Here is a 20444-nt window from a genome sequence, read left to right as displayed (position 1 = left end):
GTATAAGCATACTCTAAATGAGCTGCAGCTTTAGTCCAACATGCTACATACATACCAGCTAAAAAGTTTATTAATGCAGTCACAGAATTTGTACAGCTATTTTAAAACCTTTTTAAAAGCGATGTAAATCAGGATTAGTGCAAAATAACTTCAATAACTAACAATTGAAATGTGAACAGCATGATTAATAAGATACCCGCCCACTCACTCTGCTCAGCCCTAAACCGCACACAGAGCAGCGCTGAGCGGGTGAGAGTGATTTGTAGTAAGCCTGGGTAATCCCTGCTGCATGAGCAAAACAAGCCAGAATTAGACTGAGGCATTTAAAGCACTGAAAACCCTGAAGCAGAAAAGAAAAACACTACTAAATGCTCCCATGAGCGCTGAGAGAGCAGAAGTAAAGTACTTCATCTCATTTTGAATGCACTTTAAACGCCTGTTGTTGGCATCACATATGTATGGTATCTGTTTGTGTGTGTGATGGGGGGAGTGACCTTTGGTAAATTGAATGTAGTGTGAACCTGCTGTTTGCAGGGTGTGTGTGTGTGTATGTGTGTGTGTGTGTGTGTGTGTGTGTGTGTGTGTGTGTGTACGACTCGGCACGGCTCGGTTCGCTTTAGCTCGGTTTGCTTTTCCACTGCAGTTAGTCCCGCTTCAAAGTGGGTGGGATTATGAAGCGAGCCGAACCGCACTGTACCATGCAGTGGAAAAGCGCTACAAATGAGCCGTACTGAGCCGTACCGTACCATGCAGTGGAAAAGTGCCAAATGTTTGCATGTGAGAATAATTATAAATATATTTTTTAATTTTTATAAATAGTTTTTTTATTCTTATTAAAATAAAAATGAATTTTTATGCAATATTATTGGTGGTAATAGTGTTGTATGATTGCAATATATTTGTAAGACTGTACACAACACCAAAGACTAGATCATGCCTCAAGCAACATGATCATGAGTTCAATTCTCAGAGAATGCACAAACATTCAAAATCTATATCATCTGATGATCTAATAAAAATGCTTTTAACACTTTATAATTAAGATTAATTTGTTAACATTAGTTAAAGCTAAAATTAAATAATGCATTACACTTTAACAGAATTTATTAATTTTGATAGGCCTATATTAGATTACATATTCATGTCAGAGGAGATGACAGACTAACCTGAAAAAAAAAATGCCACATCAATATAGGAGTTTTTTGGATTGCTTAAAAAAAAAGGGCTATTAGACACCCCAGATAGCAGGAAGTGCCAATCAAAATTTACACTTATGGTAACAAACTCTCTCTCTCTGCCTCCCTACACTTGTATTTTGAGTGTGATTTCATTTATAAAGCACTTTTAAACCCCATGGTAGGTTGACCAAAGTGCTGTATATAGAGTTAAAATAATGTAAACAAAATAAGATATAAAAGTTTACAAAAACTCATTGGCCAAAAAAAGAGAAAAAACAAAATTAAGTTTAAGATTAATTTGACAGATACTTTAAAAAAAGAAATCTACATATATTGTAACATATATGCAGTTATTGTGAATTCTTTTGCCAATGATAATCATGTACTGAAAATCTGACAGCCCAATATAAAATATACTAATTTATAAATATACTAATATATATATATATATATATATATATATATATATATATATATATATATATATATATATATATATATATATATATATGAAACTGTTACTTAAGTTTTGATAGCATATGTGTGTGCACACACACACACTCACCTAAAGGATTATTAAGAACACCGGTTCAATTTCTCATTAATGCAATTATCTAATCAACCAATCACATTTCAGTTGCTTCAATGCATTTAGGGGTGTGGTCCTGGTCAAGACAATCTCCTGAACTCCAAACTGAATGTCAGAATGGGAAAGAAAGGTGATTTAAGCAATTTTGAGCGTGGCATGGTTGTTGGTGACAGACGGGCCGGGTATTTCACAATCTGCTCAGTTACTGGGATTTTCACGCACAACCATTTCTAGGGTTTACAAAGAATGGTGTGAAAAGGGAAAAACATCCAGTATGCGGCAGTCCTGTGGGCGAAAATGCCTTGATGCTAGAGGTCAGAGGAGAATGGGCCGACTGATTCAAGCTGATAGAGAAGAGCAACTTTGACTGAAATAACCACTCGTTACAACCGAGGTATGCAGCAAAGCATTTGTGAAGCCACAACACGCACAACCTTGAGGCGGATGGGCTGCAAGAGCAGAAGACCCCACCGGGTACCACTCATCTCCACTACAAATAGGAAAAAGAGGCTACAATTTGCAAGAGCTCACCAAAATTGAACAGTTGAAGACTGGAAAAATGTTGCCTGGTCTGATGAGTCTCGATTTCTGTTGAGACATTCAGATGGTAGAGTCAGAATTTGGAGTAAACAGAATGAGAACATGGATCCATCATGCCTTGTTACCACTGTGTAGGCTGGTGGTGGTGGTGTAATGGTGTGGGGGATTTTTCTTGGCACACTTTAGGCCCCTTCGTTCCAATTGGGCATCGTTTAAATGCCACGGCCTACCTGAGCATTGTTTCTGACCATGTTTACCGTGTGTAAAGTGGTTCTTGCGTAAATTTTCGGATTCATTAAAATGTTCGTATTTTCCAAATGTTATTGAGAGTGATGAATTTAACAACATTGGCCCCGCTGTCTGTTGTCACACACACTTATTTGTCCTCTTCTAGATGCCATGAGTTAAGAAACTCATGTCTATATCATGAGTTAAATGCCAGTCGCAATATTTACACCTGTGTGACCACTCGCAACATTTACACCTGTGTGATCCTTGGGAAAGTAACTTGTCTCGAGAAAGGAGTTGTGTAGCTTCCAGTCGTTGTCAATGTAGTGCACAGTCAGGCTGATAAATGGTTCTGCTGTTCGGCTCGACCACGTCCATGGTTGAGGCAAAAAACTCCGACCATGGCATTGCTGCTAGTTTGTCGCTGCATGCTTTATACATCGCAGGCAGTGATGTCTTTGAAAAATATTTTCTACCTGGGATGTTGTACCTTGGGTCAAGCTTTTTAACCAGTTGCTCAAATCCCTCATCCACCGTTTGAATTGGCATCATATCCTATGTAACAATATTGAATTGGCATCATATCCTATGTAACAATATGTAAACAATATGTAACGGCATCTGTAATTTCCATCCACTGTTTACTCTTCCTGTCACATGGAGTGTAACTAGCGAGTGCTCCAGTGATGCTCGGTTGAGTCATTTGTTTACTTTTGAGCTGCACATCACTGGCTGCTGGTGTCTCCTCCTTGCGTACCTTCATAGCCTGGTTGTACTCGACGATGTGTTTTTGCTTCAAGTGGTGAAACAAGTTTGTGTTTCCACCTTTAGCGGTAACAGTTGTCTAGCATATTTTGCATAATATTGTGCTTTGTTGGAGGTCTGACCTCTTGTAACCAAACCCAGGGTTCGTACACCTTTTCCAAGTAAATTCAAGCACTTTTCAAGCACTTTCAATGTGCATTTTAAAGCTTTTTCCAGCACCTTACACCACTGTAAATTACATATCAATACATAGTCAAAATTATTATTTAGTGTTTTTACCACATTAAAAGAGATAATACTATAAACAGATAAAAATTGTGTTTCGTAATAGCAGAAGGCCCAGATATTTAAGCAAATCACAAGTTTTATTTTTCAAAATGTATCACTGTCTATAATGCCTATAAATAATACTTTTCATTATAATAATGTCCAATTATTGCTTCCCAGATAATATGATTTTCAGGCTATAAAACTGAAGAAATTTCAAGGGCTGAAAATATGAAGACCTTTTTGGGGAGGTTTTGGGACACATTCTTGATATAGTCAAGGTTTGAACAAAATCTGAGATAGTGCAACAACAACCTGTAATTCAATTTTAACCCAGAAGACTCTGACAGTGCACAGGCACCTGCCTGATAAATAGCCTATATTAATTGAAAAAAAAAAAAAAAAATTTCTTTGCCAAGTAGGGATGAGTCGCGATCTTCGAATAGTCGAATAGCGTTCGAAATTCGATCATAAAATTACTTTTAGAATATCGTTATATTTTCGCGCAATTCCAATGTGTCATAATTGACGGCGTGCCAACCGTCACAGATCGCGCAGCAGGGTATTTTCCTGTCGGGGACACAAGGTGTCACTAATATGAATGAAACCCCCTACTGCGCAATAGGATACCAGTGTTGTATAGATAGTGTAAACAAACAACAGAAGAAGAGCACCGTGACCGTTAACTCTGCGCCCAACAGAGGTGGGTAGTAACCTTTACTGTCTATGGTAGTAACCGTCTACAAAGTAGGCTACATTTACTTCCTTACGTTGGGGCGACGTTCCTCTCGTTACTTTATTTATGCAATACATGCTGTTAAATGCATAGTTTATTCCAAGCGCGCTGCATCTTTTTTATCGGCATGAGAAATGCTCAATGCACAAATGAATCACTCTTTTGAGTCGATTCTGTTCAAAGACTTCAAACAAGTTGGCAGATCTGTCTAAATCGGTTCACGAATCAGTTTGAATGGTCTGTTCAGTTTCCTGCACGCACTGAATCCTCTGAAGCGCTTTCAATTCACACTCGGAGTCGTAACAGGAAGATTTAAGAACATCAAGAGCGTTGGATGAAGTGGCCGTGGGCCTAACAGTTACAGTTTAGTCTAGTGAAAGCAAATCTGCATTGCATCATATTTTTGCCAGCGATGAAGATCTAGTTGAACATCTTCGTATGCTGTCTGTGAATGAATGATTCCACAGGACGATACATTCGAGTTCATTTCATTCAGGTAATACATTTTACAACCAAACAGATTATTACGCGACGATAGCACTACTAAGTTACAAGTATGATGACATTATCCGTTTTTTAAACACATTAATTTATAGGCTACATTAAATAAGCTACCATTGTCCACAGTTTATGAAATGAACACCCGCCATCCCGCGGTAATGTGTGTGTATTGCGCAGTGGCATCACACGAATAGTTTTGATTGAAACTAATTTGTTTAAAAAGTAGGCCATTGCAGTAATAAGGCAGGTTCGCATAAAATTATTATGACATATGACATTATTTTTTTATCTAACGAGCATCTGGTTTGGCAATGCAAAATTGTTACTTGTTCAATTGATAAACAGTTTGTTTGATGACAAATCGCTAAAGATGAAATTGGCCTCCCTTTCTGTCATTGGGTCTCATTCATGAAACACGAGCAGAACGAATTTTTGTGTAAATTGTGTGTTCGTTTTCTGGCGTAAATTTTCGGATTCATTAAAATGTTCGTATTTTCCAAATGTTAGTTGGTACGCAAGAAATCTACACCTGCTCCCAGCCACGCGTAAATAGTGCGCTTAACACCCGAACGTTTTGCTCATTAATAAGGCTGCATTTTAATTCACCTTAATCGGGTACATATTTACACAGCATTTTGAAAAAATATTATATATAGTAATTACATACGTTTTTTCTTATTATGAGAGCCAGTAATAGCATCTGCGATGGTGGTCCTTCTCCAGTTTTAATACGATTTTTCCGAAGTGAACTAATTCGTTTTTTGCTCTCAAGCTTAATGTCGAACCATTTTCTTCTCACTTCTGGGAGTGTTCGATTAACAGATGAAACTCCATTGACTGCATCTGTAATATGCTGCCAAGCTTCCTTTTTTTTAGGACCCGATACGCCACTATGTACGCTTGAAAATAAAATGTGGCATTTTGAATGAACTTCTGACAATAAAACTTCAATTTCTGCATCTGAGAAATTTTTCTTTTTCATTCGCATTCATGTCATAATATGATGCCAATATATACAGTAGTTGTCAGTCGGATTTAATGGGCGGGATTTATGGTATTTGAGAATGAACGTGCACGCGCATCCCATTTACGACTGATTGGAATTCATTAACACACACACACATTTCACTATCACATATGATGTTTACGAAGTATTTGTGAATCAGGAGAAGAGTTTTTGGGAAGGTCTCTTAACGCGCAAATCACTGGCATATTTACTCGTATATCTACGAATGTTTCATGAATGATACCCATTGTGAGTGTGCAGGTTTTTTTTTTAGATTTTCGGACGATAATCGACTTTTGCTCCTCGATTTTACAATGGCATTTTTGGCAGAAATTCACATCCCTATTGCCAAGACATATACATTTATCTACTGGAATAGAGCAGTGTAAATATTGCATAAGGCCATCCTCAAACTTACAGTAGGCTACTTGTATGACACTCCATCTGACACGATTTATGTTCAGCAATCAACGGTTGTTGTTATACACTGGGCTAACGTTTGCAGGTTTTAATTTGCGGGTAGTTAACGTTACAGTTACTGTGCTGTAACTTTGGCTATGTTCACTGGATATTCCACAAATGAACGTGCCATAACGGACATGCAATATTAACATTACATTATCACAGCAAGTACTTTCAGTCACTAGAAGTCCTTTTAGATAGGACGCAGAATGCGCTATGGAACCCATTTATTTCAATGGCTTGAGCGAGGACGTTTTGTTGCAGAGTCGACCAAAGCGGAGAGCAGATTACTATTACTATCTTTTGATTACTTTTGCTATTACTATCAGAGGTGTTGTTGTCATGCGCACTAGGTAACGTAAATGCGCCATACGTCACCGCTTTGCTATATCATCGATATCGCGGTATGACACTTGTTTATCATGTAAAAATGTATACTAGTATTATCGTGGACAGTATGATATAGCACACCCCTACTGTTTATAATGCTGTTGTCACTTTAACACACTGATCTAATATACACATGCAATTTCTTTCCCTGCTGTTTACATTCACAGACATAACCGACTGCGTTTATGTGAACATTGTGAAAACCAAATATCTGAAGTGAAAAACTGATTTGGCTTTAAAACACATGCAAATTACATTTTCATGATGGCGAAGAATTGCAATGTCACGTGAGCGTGATCATGATAGAGATGATAATCAAAAATAAACAGATATTTAGTTAGTTTTTGACAGTATCCAAGGGCACAAGCGGTAAAGGCACAGCTCTATTCTGGAAAGCACGGTGGTGAGCAACAGCTCATTTCCAGATACATGCACGAAAACAGCATGTTTTTGCTTCCACTCATAAATGGGCATTTACAACATGGTATAATAAATGATCTGTGGATATTTTGAGCTGAAACTTCACAGACACATTCTGGGAACACCTGAGACTTATATTACATCATGTAAAAGGGGGCATAATAGGTCCCCTTTAACTACAGTGACTATTTAAAGAGGTCTTCTTCTAGTATTTCTCAATGTGCTTGAGAACATTTCTGATAATTCATAAATGACATCTTTGTATCTCTGATGAAAGTGAAAGGTCACAGACATTTCCAGCGGCTCATCAGGAAAACACTGCGACTTCTGAGAAACAAACCAAGGAGGCTCTGTAAGTTTCTGAAAAGTCTCTGTGTTTCAAAAGACTTTTAAAGCATTTTAAAGATAGTCTGTGCATTTCTGAAGAGCCCCTGTTTTCTTCATAAGAGTTTCTGAGGAGTCTCCGCCCTTTCCACAGAGTATCACTATGTTCCTGAAGAATATAGGCCTAAGTGCATTTATGAACACGCTGCTGTGTTTTTCTGGATTTTTACGTGACATAAACAGTACATGACTGATTCTTCATGAATTTACACATCTGTTTGAAGATAAACAGATCACATCCACACTATTTCCTTTATTCCGTCATTATGTACTCAATGTGATGTTGACCCAAACCTGTATGACTTCAGTAGAAAATGAAAAGAGATATTTTAAGGAATGTTTCAGTTTTTTTTCAATACAATGGAGATAAATGGTCACCAAATTTGCTTGATTACCAACATTCAACAAAATATCCTCTTTTATGTTCTGCAGAAAAAAAATAAAGTCTATACATGTTTGGAGCGACACGAGGGACAGTAAATTACAGAATTTTCTTTTTTTTGTGAACTATCTCTTTATTACATTCTCAGCTTTTTTAACCTCACATCATCTGGTTCATGATGTCCAGATCTGGGTGTAAGTAGTTCTAAGTAAAAGGCATTTAGATAGAAGCATCTGCTGTATGAATAAATAGCATCTGAGAAGTGTGCGTGTGGGGAAGGAAATGTTTTCTGTGCTCTAGCTCTGTGTGTGTGTGTGTGTGTGTGTGTGTGTGTGTGTGTGTGTGTGTGTGTGTGTGTGTGTGTGTGTGTGTGTGTGTGTGTGTGTGTGTGTGTGTGTGTGTGTGTGTGTGTGAATACACCTCATTGTTCTTAGCGGTTCTTTGGCTTCTACCCACAATCCCACAGTCCACCTCTACTTACTTACCCCAATTACACTTATCCTTTTCTTCTTTTACCAATCCTGTTTATGCCTTTCTATTTCTCCTGGCTCTTACACTTCTTTCATTTACCCAACAAACAAACAAATGTGTGATTAACATTCCTCACTGACTGACATTCAGGTTCAGAGGTCAAATTCTCACTAAACCCTACATGTCATAAGCAGCACAGCGCCAGCCATGGCGATGATGAAAATAATTAAAACACTGTTACGAAATTGAATGTTGACATACAAAAATATGAATAGACATATAACACTGCTACAATATCAATAATTCATCAATGTTTTTGAATAAGAAACATCTAAAAGTAATAGCTCCATTAGGTGGAGCTAAAGAGTGAATGAAAACCAATAAACTGAAACCTGTTCAATGTAAATCCTATATGAGATTAATCAGATATCCTAGATACACAACATAAACGTAACATTACAGCTTTTATCTGCACAAAATGATGCAAATGCAAGTGAACTTGAACTAAGTTACACGTTTGTCTGAATGTGCAACTCCCATTGCGGATGCGCTCTTCCTGTAACAACAACGCTGAAACACGGGAAACTAAAGCACAAAGAATTCACAACACTATTACAACAGTGTTCTCATTATAATGTTATGTATATGACAGATTGCCGCTGCACATCTTGCGCTTAACTGTATTTTCACGATAATCAAAGTGATTCCAGGCATCACTGCCCGCTTTTAAATCTAGTTTCACTTTATTTTGCCGGTCTGGACGGTATCCTGTTCTAATGGTAAACAATCAGAACTCAGGTATACCTTCCAAAATGCTACAATAATCAATCAGAAAATATATATTTTTAAAGTCATGGTGATCGTTGTTTACTTGACCAATCGTCACGTCCAAGTACTCGAGTACTCATGCTCACCCCTACTCCAGGGGCCACAAGGGGGTGCTAGATTAATTAGATATCGTAGATTTTTTTTTCCTAGAGACAAACTGCATGAAAAACATTTAAAAAAAGTAATAATAATAAAATAAAAAAGTAAAATCTACAGAATTTGACATACTGTTGAAATCATGAGAATTCTTTTTTTCAATAATTAACATTTTATGTTTTGCTTAATTTGCTGCTTTTTTACAAATTTACACATCTAAAAGGTACTTTGAGGGTGGGTAGAAAAAAGATATGCACCGTATAAAAGGTTATCTTTATACTTCAAAAACATACAGCGTCTTTAAGGGGATCAGCATATTTGGGGCTCCGGACCATAAAAAGTTTGAAAACCCATGTAAAATGGGAGCTGTGGAAAATAATAAGTTCAGAAAATAACACATTAAATTAAAATGTAATAATAAATAACAAATTCATCAAATTAATTATATATATTTATATATATTTTTATTTATTAAATAAAATAATAAAATTTGACATCAGTGGCATTCTGCTTTAATTTTCATTCTGCTTTCTTAAGATTGGTCGGAAATTCACAAATTATTTTAATTTTACTGACAGATGAGACATACAAAAAGATGCAGTGTCAACTTAATAGAAAGTAAACATTTTCCAGATTACATTTTACACATTTATTTTTTACTGCATATTCTAGAAAGGGGTCCCTTACAAGGAGGTCAAATTTGGAGATCTGTGGCACCAAAGTTTGAAAAAGCTTGATCTAATCTAATCTAAAAAATCTAATGCACATCAATAAAAATCTTAAACAATTTTAAACACTCTATATCTGAGTTCTAAATCAAATCACATAGCTACAGAAAACTAGCCAACTTCCAGAGGCACTTAGTATGGAGACCACAGCCAGATGCACTGAAGAATAAAGTGAGGTTAAAACTCACCGTGACCCTTTCGATGTTGTCGGGACGACTTCTCCATCCTAATCACTTAACTCCAGTGGTCAAACATTACTTGTTAACATTCAGGTTCAACACACAGAAAAGTGCCTTCCACAGCCATTCAAACACCTAAAACCTACTCATGACCAACATCTCACACAGTTCCAAAAGGTCCAACCAGAAAAGTCGTTTTTATCCAAACAGGGCCATAGCAAAGAGTAACGTTAACCGTCTCCGAGCAGTGGAGTGGGATCTGATTTACTGTGGTGGCGGTATCCTGAAAGGGAGGGGGTAGGGGGTTCGGCCCTTCCTGCCCACACCCCCACCCATTTATACCATCTGGTTCCTGAGACCAAATGTTCAGCCATCAAAAACTCCTCCTCCACGTACCACACTACAGTCTGCGTGTGCACTAACATGCTAAATGAGTTCAACGCCATAATCCAGACAGCCTGTCATTAGCCTTATTTGGGTTGTGTGTTAGGCCTGAGGACTGTAAGGTGCTTCATAAAGTTATTAAACTTGAAGTATAACAACCACTAACCCAAAGCCCAACTGCACACCTGCAATACTCAATTAAGGTGTGTGCATATGTGTGTTTCGGTGAATAATTGTGTTGAACGTAGCCTAGGGGTGTTTGATACAATAGCGATTTTTTACAATAGCGATAATTAGATAATTTTTGTTGAATGTGTTTTTGTGATTTTGATTTTTAAAAATAGTGAAAAGCCGCCTTTAGGAGGAGGCAAATCACTTAACGAGTGAATCATTGGCTGCATTGGAATATGCATGCTTCCCTATTATATAATAGAAGAAAAAAGAATATGAAAAGAGCTATGTCAGGATTCACAGTATTCATAAAAAAGTAGGCAAGTACCTGAAAGTTTCTTAAATGAGCATCCAATGTACAACTTTACTATGCCATGTGACCACAGGGAGGAGGAGTTGTTAAGAGATGCAAATGACGCTAGTATGATGAACATAGTACTTCCAGAAATCATTCAATGGGTTTGTTTGTAACTATTTGATTTGTGAAATATAGCATAATCAGAAAATTGTGTGCCTAAAATGCAACTTACATTTTCACTTTGTTTACTGAACTGTGGTATAAAATCAATCACAATTTGCAATCATGCTGATGTTCGTGAAAATAAATTGCATGCTTGTGTCGTATTGCTTACATGATATAAATATAAGACAAAAACTCAAACTCATACATTATAGATCAACTAACATGATCATTATAAAGGTATTTAAATGACAAAACACATTCAATTACATGTATTTGGTATTTTGCAATATCAGGTCATTTATAATCAGGGTTTGAAATTAACACCCGCCAACCCGCCCTGGTAAAACCCTGCGGGTAAAAATCAACTGTGGCGGGTAGGCTGTCAAACCACTAGCCAATGTGGCGGGTTACTTATTATGTCTCACTTTGCTGGGGAAGTTCGTGTAAGCCATATCTGCGCAGATTTAGCACAAATACTCAACTCGTGACTCATGATATATTAAATAGGCCTACAGAGCAGGAGCGCACTGAGCAGAATCTGCGCATATATGGCTTACTTGAACATACACGTCATACGCAACAAATAATGCCACACTTATTCATTTGTATTGAAGTAATAGCGAAGATTAAAAAGATTTGGTTAACAGAAAAGACATTGTTATTTTCCAACATCCTATTTAATTTTTTATATTCTTTGTACAGTATTGATTTGTCCACCTAAATACATTTTTGGTGAGGAGGATGAAAGAGGAAGGGAGGTAATGGCTGGATGACAGGATTTTGTTTCAATTAGAAATTAACGTATGAAATCCAATTTTTATAATATGCGAGACGTAATTAATTTTTTTTGTTTTGCTAGTAGAAGTTCTGGATGGCCGGTAACTTAAAAATGTAGTATCCAAATTGGCCAGTGAGTGAAAAAGTTAATTTCAAACCCTGTTTGTAATATAGTTTACAATTTGAGTATTTCGGGGGGGGGAAAAAGGGAAAAATTAAATAAAAGCGATAGATCAGTCGTACAGCTCTACTGTGACCATGTGTCACATGACAAGCATGACACGTCGCCATGAAAATAATAAGGGGATGTGTTCTAAAATAACGGTCGCCTTAAAAAGCTCACGCTGGGGGCTCAGCTAGAATATTTTAAAATGACGTGCAAAATTAATATTGTCAATTAAGAGCTAGTGTCCACACAGCTGATATGTTTTTCTGTTGTAGCTTATCCACGTTCTGTGTACGAAATAAACACACACAAAACGTGCCATCGGTGAAGCGATAGTTAAAATGTCTGTTACGTCGGTCACTGATTTCGACCTTCCAAAACCATTTTGGCCCGGTTTCGGCTGAGAAATTTCAGTAGCTGAAATTTCTCCGCATCCCTAATTCTAACTGCATTCTAAAACAAAGTGAGTGACATAGCTACTCGATAATGTCATCTTGGACATAGTTAAAACAGCAATTACAATATTATCGTAGATGAAACATATCGCAACCCCTTGCTGTACGGTGTAGAAAAGCCAGCTGGTTTTGGCATGAAAAGTAATTATGCATTCAAAAATCAATAGACTGTATGTAGCCCCGCCCCTTTTCAGCGCTGTGCTCGTTGTCTTTTGTCTTCCGGTCTGCATTTTCACAGCGATCTTGTGTATTAATGAATGAACGGCTCGTTTTAAAATCTTCCCGGTCCTCGTTTCTCTGGCACATAAGGTCTATAGCTTTGAAAATTTTTATTAAATTTTATATTTCAAAAGTTATTAAACAGAGCAAGTGTCCTGCTGGTACTCAGTCAATTCTGATTGGATCAAAGTTCAGACGGTCTGTATAGTAATTTCCTGTTCCCTGGGATTTGCTGTCATTCCTTTGGTCCTGTGAGAATGAGGGGAGAGGAAAGGAGTGGTGAAGGAGAGGGGGAGGGGGGGGGGCAGACAGTTCAGGAAACAAGGGATCAGACAGGAAAGCACAAAAGAAAATGTCACGGCGCAAAAAGGGCGTGGCGCTGCCGTACACGCATCACTTCCTTTTCGATGGGCCTCTGATGTCTATCAGAAATCAGACACGCAACTCACATGAACAAACACATGCTCACACGCCCCATCGTACACCTCAGATACAGAAAGATAGGGAGCAGGACCACGAGAGAATGACAAGAGAGAGACAGACAGACGATATAATATAAAAGAGGAAATGAATGACAGGGATTGACACAGCTTTGACCTTATGATGGATACTAAAATACTCTGAAGCCAATCATCAAATGCTAAAGGCAACATCAGCTCAATAACTGTGACAATTTGAGCAGAATGCGGTCGTGACAATCTGTCCCTCTCTCAAACACATTATTATATGCACACCTAGGCCTATATATACACTGAGCTTTATCAGCACACACACGGATATACTGCTACACACAGCATTTCCACTTCAAACACTGCATGACAAACACACACACACAAATCGAGCAAGAAAACCAAAGTAGACAGCCGCTTCAAGCTCTTCAGATTACTTCAAACGCATGTGCTTTCTTGTGTGCATGTTTAAGCAGTGTGCTTTAAGAACTTGTTGCTATTTTTTTTCTACAAATATTTGCTGTGTGTAAAATGATCCAACTAGACAAACAGATTCATTCAATTGATAAAATCAAGAAGAGAGCATCCAATTAAATACAACATACACAAAAACACGTGAAGCGTTAAGGCCTGTTCAACACAAATGTTCTGCACAAAAATTCCGTAATATTTGACAAAGTACAAATCTTATTGATTGGCAAGTTTTGTTTGCAGTGCAAATTAAATTTAAAAAATTACAACAGTTAAAAAAAAAAAGATTAAATCACCAACCTATAAAAAGCCAAGTTCTCACACACACTGTTTGCAGTGCATATGCAGTACGTATTGTGTGTATATACAGTAGTACATGTGGTGCAGAAGCAGAACGGGCTCATTGAGCTTTCACATGACACATTTGCATTATTTTTATTTCAAATCTAGAAGTTGTTACTTAAAAGGGTTTTTCAGCCTTGTGATTCTCTACACAGTACAGTTATACAATCTTTCATAGATATTTAAACAGAGGTGTCAAGTCCAGGGGTCAGAAAGTAAAAGTCCTGCCATATGTTTATTCCACCCATTCACTCAGCCAGCTGATTTCACTAATTAGTTCTATCTCCTGGCTGAAAAACTGTGCTAATTAGCAAATCCAGGTGATTGGAACAAAATACTGAGGAGGAATTTTCTGAACCTGGACTTGACACCTCTGCATCGCACTACATTTAAACGCAACGCACTACATTTATAGAACAAATTCAATTAATTACTTCTATGTAGGTTTACGCTATATATTAAGTTGCTCAAGCAAATGGCAAAACATTCAAACATGCATGTTAAAATCACAAAAATATTAAATTAAAAGTAACAATTGACAAAAAACTTAACCCCAATCGAAAAATATAAAATAAATTCCATCCGGGGGACCTGAGATGAGATGGCTGCCTGAGTTCTTTGCTCTGCTCAAATTTTAAAATTATTAACATTTATTTCTCCAAATTCTCATTTTATCTCGTTGAACGGACTTATAACCATGTCAGACACAACTTCTGATAAAGATTTTCCTATTTTTGGCACGACGCGCTCGCAGAAGACTAAAGATTTTATCAGAAATAAAGGCCAACAGATCAAGGCTCAATGGAATTGCTAATAAAGAAGTGTGAAGTCAGCACACTGAAAAAACTGCTCCAAAAGAATTTATTAAAAGGCAGCGTTTTGACCCTCAGGTCTTCATCAGGCTCCTAAATTATTTTGGAGCATTTTTTTCAGTGTGCGGACTTCACACTTCTTTATTTGTTTATATCACTTAGTCCGTGTGTCCACCAAAGTGTTTTTTCACGCACCTGGCGTAAAATTCTAATTGTTTTCATTGGGAGCGCCACGTTTTTTAAATGCCATGAGCGTAACGAGGCGCTGAGCGTGTATTTAACGCTCAAGCGCTGAGCGCCCGGCGTTTTTTACTGGTCGCCGAGAGTTGAAAAATTTTCAACTTTGGGTAAAACGCAGCACTCATCATTGTCACTTTTTACACAGCCATCCAATCACAGTGGAGGAGGGGCGGGACAAATACCACACCGACCAACTGTCACAACATTCTTTCTGTACAAAGACATCAACCAGCAGAGCTAACCGAACAAAATGGATGAAAAATACATTTTTAGTATGAAACAAATTATCTACGAAATCAGTTACAAGTAAACTGTGCTGCAGATATTCTGTATCATAGCAACGAATCGTCTCAACGAAAAAAACGCAGTGCTGCCAAAACGCTCTCAAGCGCCCACAGCTAGGCGTTTTCAGCAGAGCGTCTAGCGTTTTCAGCTGGCTACACACGGCCTTAGTTGTCCTGCACCTGAGCCCAATCTGGGTGTTTGGGATGTGCACACCAGTTCTGTATTTTTTTTACTTTTCAATGGAATTACTAGCCATCTGGAGGGTATAGCCAGTTCTGTGTCTTGCCTTCACTATTCATTCGCCGCACTCACGAGAGAGTAACGGGCGCTGAAACAGAGGATTTCGGCTGTCGAAGATTCGGCAGCAACTACTGAAGGGTAGCTGGCCAGTTTGAAGGTGGATCAAATGCAGACAAAGATAGATGATCTTGAAAACAGAGGACGCCGCAAGAATCTGAAAAAAGTGGGTCTGAGAGTTCGCGACCGTGAGTAAAGTTAAGGCTGCTCGCGGTCTGTACCGTGGGTTCGCTTATCCGGCCAGGTCTGCACAGTGGAAAGATTCACCTGTTCACCTGTGGTGTTATCAGCTGTTTCAAGGCTTCTTGTGTTATTTTGTGATCTTTTGACATCATTTGTGCCTCATTGTTTGGGGATGGGGCCTGGGGGTAGGGTTTTACAGGTTCGTTATGTGTTTTACTTGTGGTACACTTTTGTTCGTATTCGGTATCTCAAACTGACATCTTTTATTGTAAGTCGTTGCATGTTATCATTCTTTTTACTCTTGTTTTTCTGTATGCAGAACGTTCTTAAATTAGTAACTTGGAACGTGAAGGGAATAGGTCATGTAATTAAGAGGAAGAAAATCCTAACTTTCCTTAAAAAGAACATGTATCTATAGCGCTATTACAGGAAACTCATTTATCTGATAAGGAAAATATGTGACCCTGGACCACAAAACCAGTCACATGGGTAAATTTTTTGAAATTAGGATTTATACATCACCTGAAAGTTGAATAAATAAGCTTTCCATTGATGTACCGTTTGTTAAGATAGGACAATATTTGGCGGAGATACAACTATTTGAAGATCTGGAATCTGAGGGTGCAAAAAAATATCAAAACATGAGAAAATCGCCTTTAAAGTTGTCCATTTATGTTTGCGATTGTGCTGCACCCACTCACAAAAATAAATGTTTTATATATTTATGGTAGGAAATTTAATAAATATATTCATGGAACATACTCTTTACTTAATATCCTTATGATTTTGGCATAAAAGAAAAATTTATAATTTTGACCCATACAATGTGTTGTTGGCTATTGCCACAAATATACCCGTGCTACTTGTGACTGGTTTTGTGATCCAGGGTCACATATGAAGTTGAAAAGAGATTGGGTGGGCCAGATTTATTTTTCCTCATTCTCGTCAAATAGTAGGGGCACTACAATTCTTATTCATAAAAATATTCCATTCATTCTCGAGCATGCAGAATATGATTCTGAAGGAAGATTCGTGTTGATTTCTGGTTTTATTCTTGGAAGACATATCACTGTAGGGAATGTATACCCTCCAAATATAGATTGCCCTAATTATATGTCATATATGCAGGGCTCGACATAAGCAATGGCTCGGGGCCAGTGAAAGAGTATGTCGGGTTAGTTGATTGGCCAGTCACTGTCCCGCGCGGGCCAGTGACTGGCCATCAGCAAAACAAACAGCAAACGTCATACACGGTGGCGCGAAGAGTGTTACTTCAGGTTATTTATAAGGTGTTAAAATGTCAAAGAGCTACGAGGCTGATACGAGAAAGAGGACATTCCTAGTAGGGCTGGGCGGTATATTTTGTACAATATATCAATTTCTTTTTAAACGATATGGAATGAGGCAATACCGTTTATATCGATACAGCAGTTTGATACGAGCACATCTGAAAAATAGCGGAGGACGCAGTGTGAGCTCCTGCAGTGAAAGAACATAATAGAAGCTTGTGTCATGTTTAGGACATATTGTACTAAGCGCTTCAAAATAGCTGGTAAGATATAACGTTAGTTAACAAGTTTAAAGCAGCTTGCATTGTCAGATAATCTGATACTGTTGCTGACTGACAGATTTATTCTTGCGCTGTTTAATGCGTTTGAGACGTGGTGCTTTCCTCCGTGCTTAACTTACATTTCACAGGTATATTCTCCATCTGTAAATGTTAGAAAGTCAAACAAATATGTCAATTTCACTGTCAGGAGAGGACGAGCTTCTGCAAGTGAATCTCCGCTAATATTCAAGCTTCCATTAATGAGCACCGCCACGCGCATGCGCGCCAAACAGACGAGCTCAATATAGAATAGTAGCGCAATAATTCTGACTAAAATAAACATATTGCTAAAATATTTGTTGTTGGAGACAATACATGTGCCATATGTGGAATTTTAAATCTACAAGTATGTTTTTATGAAAGTGAACATTATAATGGGGTAATCAAATGCAAACTAATATAGGCCTAATTAGTTTGTGCTTTTTATTTATTTTCATTTTTAGTTTAGCCTTTAGTCATTTTAAAAACAAAAGCAATATTTTTGTTTTTAGATTGTAATGTTACAATGTTAAAATGTAATGTGATTTTAACCACCTTTTTGCACATAATATATTTCATAGCCTACATTACATTCCCTATATTTGTTTATCCTTCAATATCAACATTGTTTGTATATCATTGAGCAGGATGTGAAATATATATATATTTTTTTTTTAATAAATACAGATTTTCTTTATCCAAATACAAACGTAGAAAGTAGGCTACCGAATATATAGTATATATCGTATATCGCCAATTAACCAAAAAATACAGAGATATAATTTTTTTTGGCCATATCGCCCAGCTCTAATTCCTAGTGTCATGGAAAACAGTACAGCTGGGTGGAGAAAGGCGATGAGGGCATGTACTCTTTCGTTTGCCGGAAATGTCCAACAAAAGCCGACCGAGCCGTTATGCAAAATGCATAATTCGTGTTCGCTTCAGTCTTGTTATAGAATCAGATTCAGCACGTTCTTCATTTTTTCTTCATTGACAGATTTTTGAAGTGATAAATGTTAAACGAATGACAAAAATAATCGGGCAAACTAATATACTTTTGTCTAATTTCGCCATTTTGAAGTGAAAATAGGCCTATGTAACGTTAATCATCACTCATGTAATAATTAGTTTACTGTCATTGTGAGGGGACAAGAAAAATTAATCCTAAAGTATACAATAAATACAGTTTCATGGAAAAGTGCTTTTGCTTATATTTCTTTCAGTGCCAGTAAAAATATAGAAGGGGCCAGTAAAACTCTGATTTTTTTTTATGTTGAGCCCTGATATATGGTCTTAAAGTTTAATCTGCTTTGCAAGAACATTGGATTTTTAGGAGGTGATGTCATTTGTGTACTTAATGAAGTTTTAATTGGTTAAATCATCTCATATTTTGCATAATACTTGTAAGTAGAGATGCACCGATTACAATTTTCTAGGCCAATTCCGATTTTTCATGAGTTTGGCCTGCCGATACCGATTTCATTTTTTCTAACCACTTTACAGCAAACACAAATATTTATTTTGTATCTTTTCTTTAATAGAACATTTTACATAGAACATAGAACATTTTTTGAACAAAATAAAATAAAATCAAACTATATAAATTATTACTCCTGGTGTGGGAAATTCACACATATCAAAGTGCAGTGTTATGGTATGGAAGAACCATTTTCTTTTCCATATATTCAACTAAAAAAATAAAAGTGATATTTACTTATTTAGGAAGCTAAACTTCTGTATGAAAACAGTTAATGGCAATAAAATATATAAATAGCAAATAAAAATAAAATAAATATAGCCTTGCAGTATAAAGATGTTTCTCAAAACACACACACACACACCTATTGCAATCACTTGTACATCAATGGCAAGTTTTATTTCGCAAACAGTTCTTCTCTCGTCTGCCACATGTCCAGCCAGGCTAAACAATCACTAATTGAGCACGAGCAGCGCAGCAAAAATAGACTCTGCGCCGAAACCCCACTTCACTGCTGCTCACGCAACGCTCTTGCTCAACGCTCACGCGCTGCTCCTGCTCTTGGTGTGAATTCACTCATTGATTAACATGCTCGGTGGGAAAAAAATAAAAACCCCGCGCTGCTCACGCTTGCGGTGTGAAACGGCCATAATTCACAAGGTTTCCTACATGTGCGTTCTGTGTGCACGTGTGATGCTGATGTTGCATGATGTTAATCACGCGGCGCCCGAGTGCATTTGACCGGCAAAAAAAATCGGGATATGTCAGACTGACCGGCCGGTCACCGGTCATGGCCGATCACGTGAAAATCGGCCGATTCCGATCAATCGGTGCATCTCTACTTGTAAGGATCTTGGTCTGGTGGATATTTGGAGAGAGCTGCATCCAAAAGACAGCAATTATACTTTCTACTCTCATTCTAACAACTTATTCTAGACTGGATTATTTTTTCATTCCTTCTGGATGTATAAAACGTGTGAGTTCTTGAGTTCTTGGTCCTATTGTGTTATCCAATCATGGCCCCGTTTATTAAAATATTGATTTTTGATGAAATCTGAGAGATGGATCACTCCTCCAAAGGCTTCTGAGGGATTGACACTTGCTGGCCCCGAAAAGTTATTAAAGACATCGTTAAAATAGTCCAAGTGACTACAGTGGCTCAATCTTAAATTTATCAAGCGACGATAATACATTTTGTGCGCAAAAACAAACAAAAATAACGACTTTATTTCAACTATTCATTTCCTTCTCTGTCGGCCTCTAGTCAGTTAACGTAGTGTGAATGCGTAGTGCTACGTCACACGTAGGCTCACTACTGGCCGACGCTGGTCATGTGGGTGATGCGTGTGACGTATAACAACAGAAGCTTACGCTATTACACTAGTGAACTCACTCGAGAACTGACTCGAGGTCCACAGAGAAGGAAATGAATAGTTGAAATAAAGTTGTTATTTTTGTTTGTTTTGTTCAGATCAGACAGGTTTCATGAAGTCCAGATACGGCACTGATAATATT

At 37.5% G+C, this 20444-nt stretch overlaps 1 protein-coding gene across 6 annotated transcripts in view; it reads right to left on the bottom strand.

Annotated features, from left to right (window-relative positions):
- stard8 (StAR related lipid transfer domain containing 8) overlaps positions 1 to 20444 on the bottom strand; it is an 83733-nt gene that overhangs the window by 51085 nt on the left and 12204 nt on the right. The window contains exon 1 of one of the 6 annotated variants that reach the window (XM_077231093.1): positions 10160 to 10421. The exons of 4 other annotated variants lie outside the window; for them this stretch is intronic. In XM_077231093.1, coding sequence (XP_077087208.1) covers positions 10160 to 10196 — 37 coding nt within the window. In that variant the 5' untranslated portion in view covers positions 10197 to 10421. Of the gene's footprint in view, positions 1 to 10159; positions 10422 to 20444 lie in introns of those variants that run through there. One more of the 6 variants, XM_077231094.1, reaches the window with a different exon arrangement.

Source organism: Siphateles boraxobius, unplaced genomic scaffold (assembly GCF_051911475.1).
Source record: "Siphateles boraxobius isolate OS27281-9 unplaced genomic scaffold, OSU_SipBor_1 16, whole genome shotgun sequence".
Lineage (NCBI taxonomy): Eukaryota > Metazoa > Chordata > Actinopteri > Cypriniformes > Leuciscidae > Siphateles > Siphateles boraxobius.
Note: the sequence above shows the minus strand (reverse complement) of the source record. Positions and strands in the feature narration are given on the sequence as shown.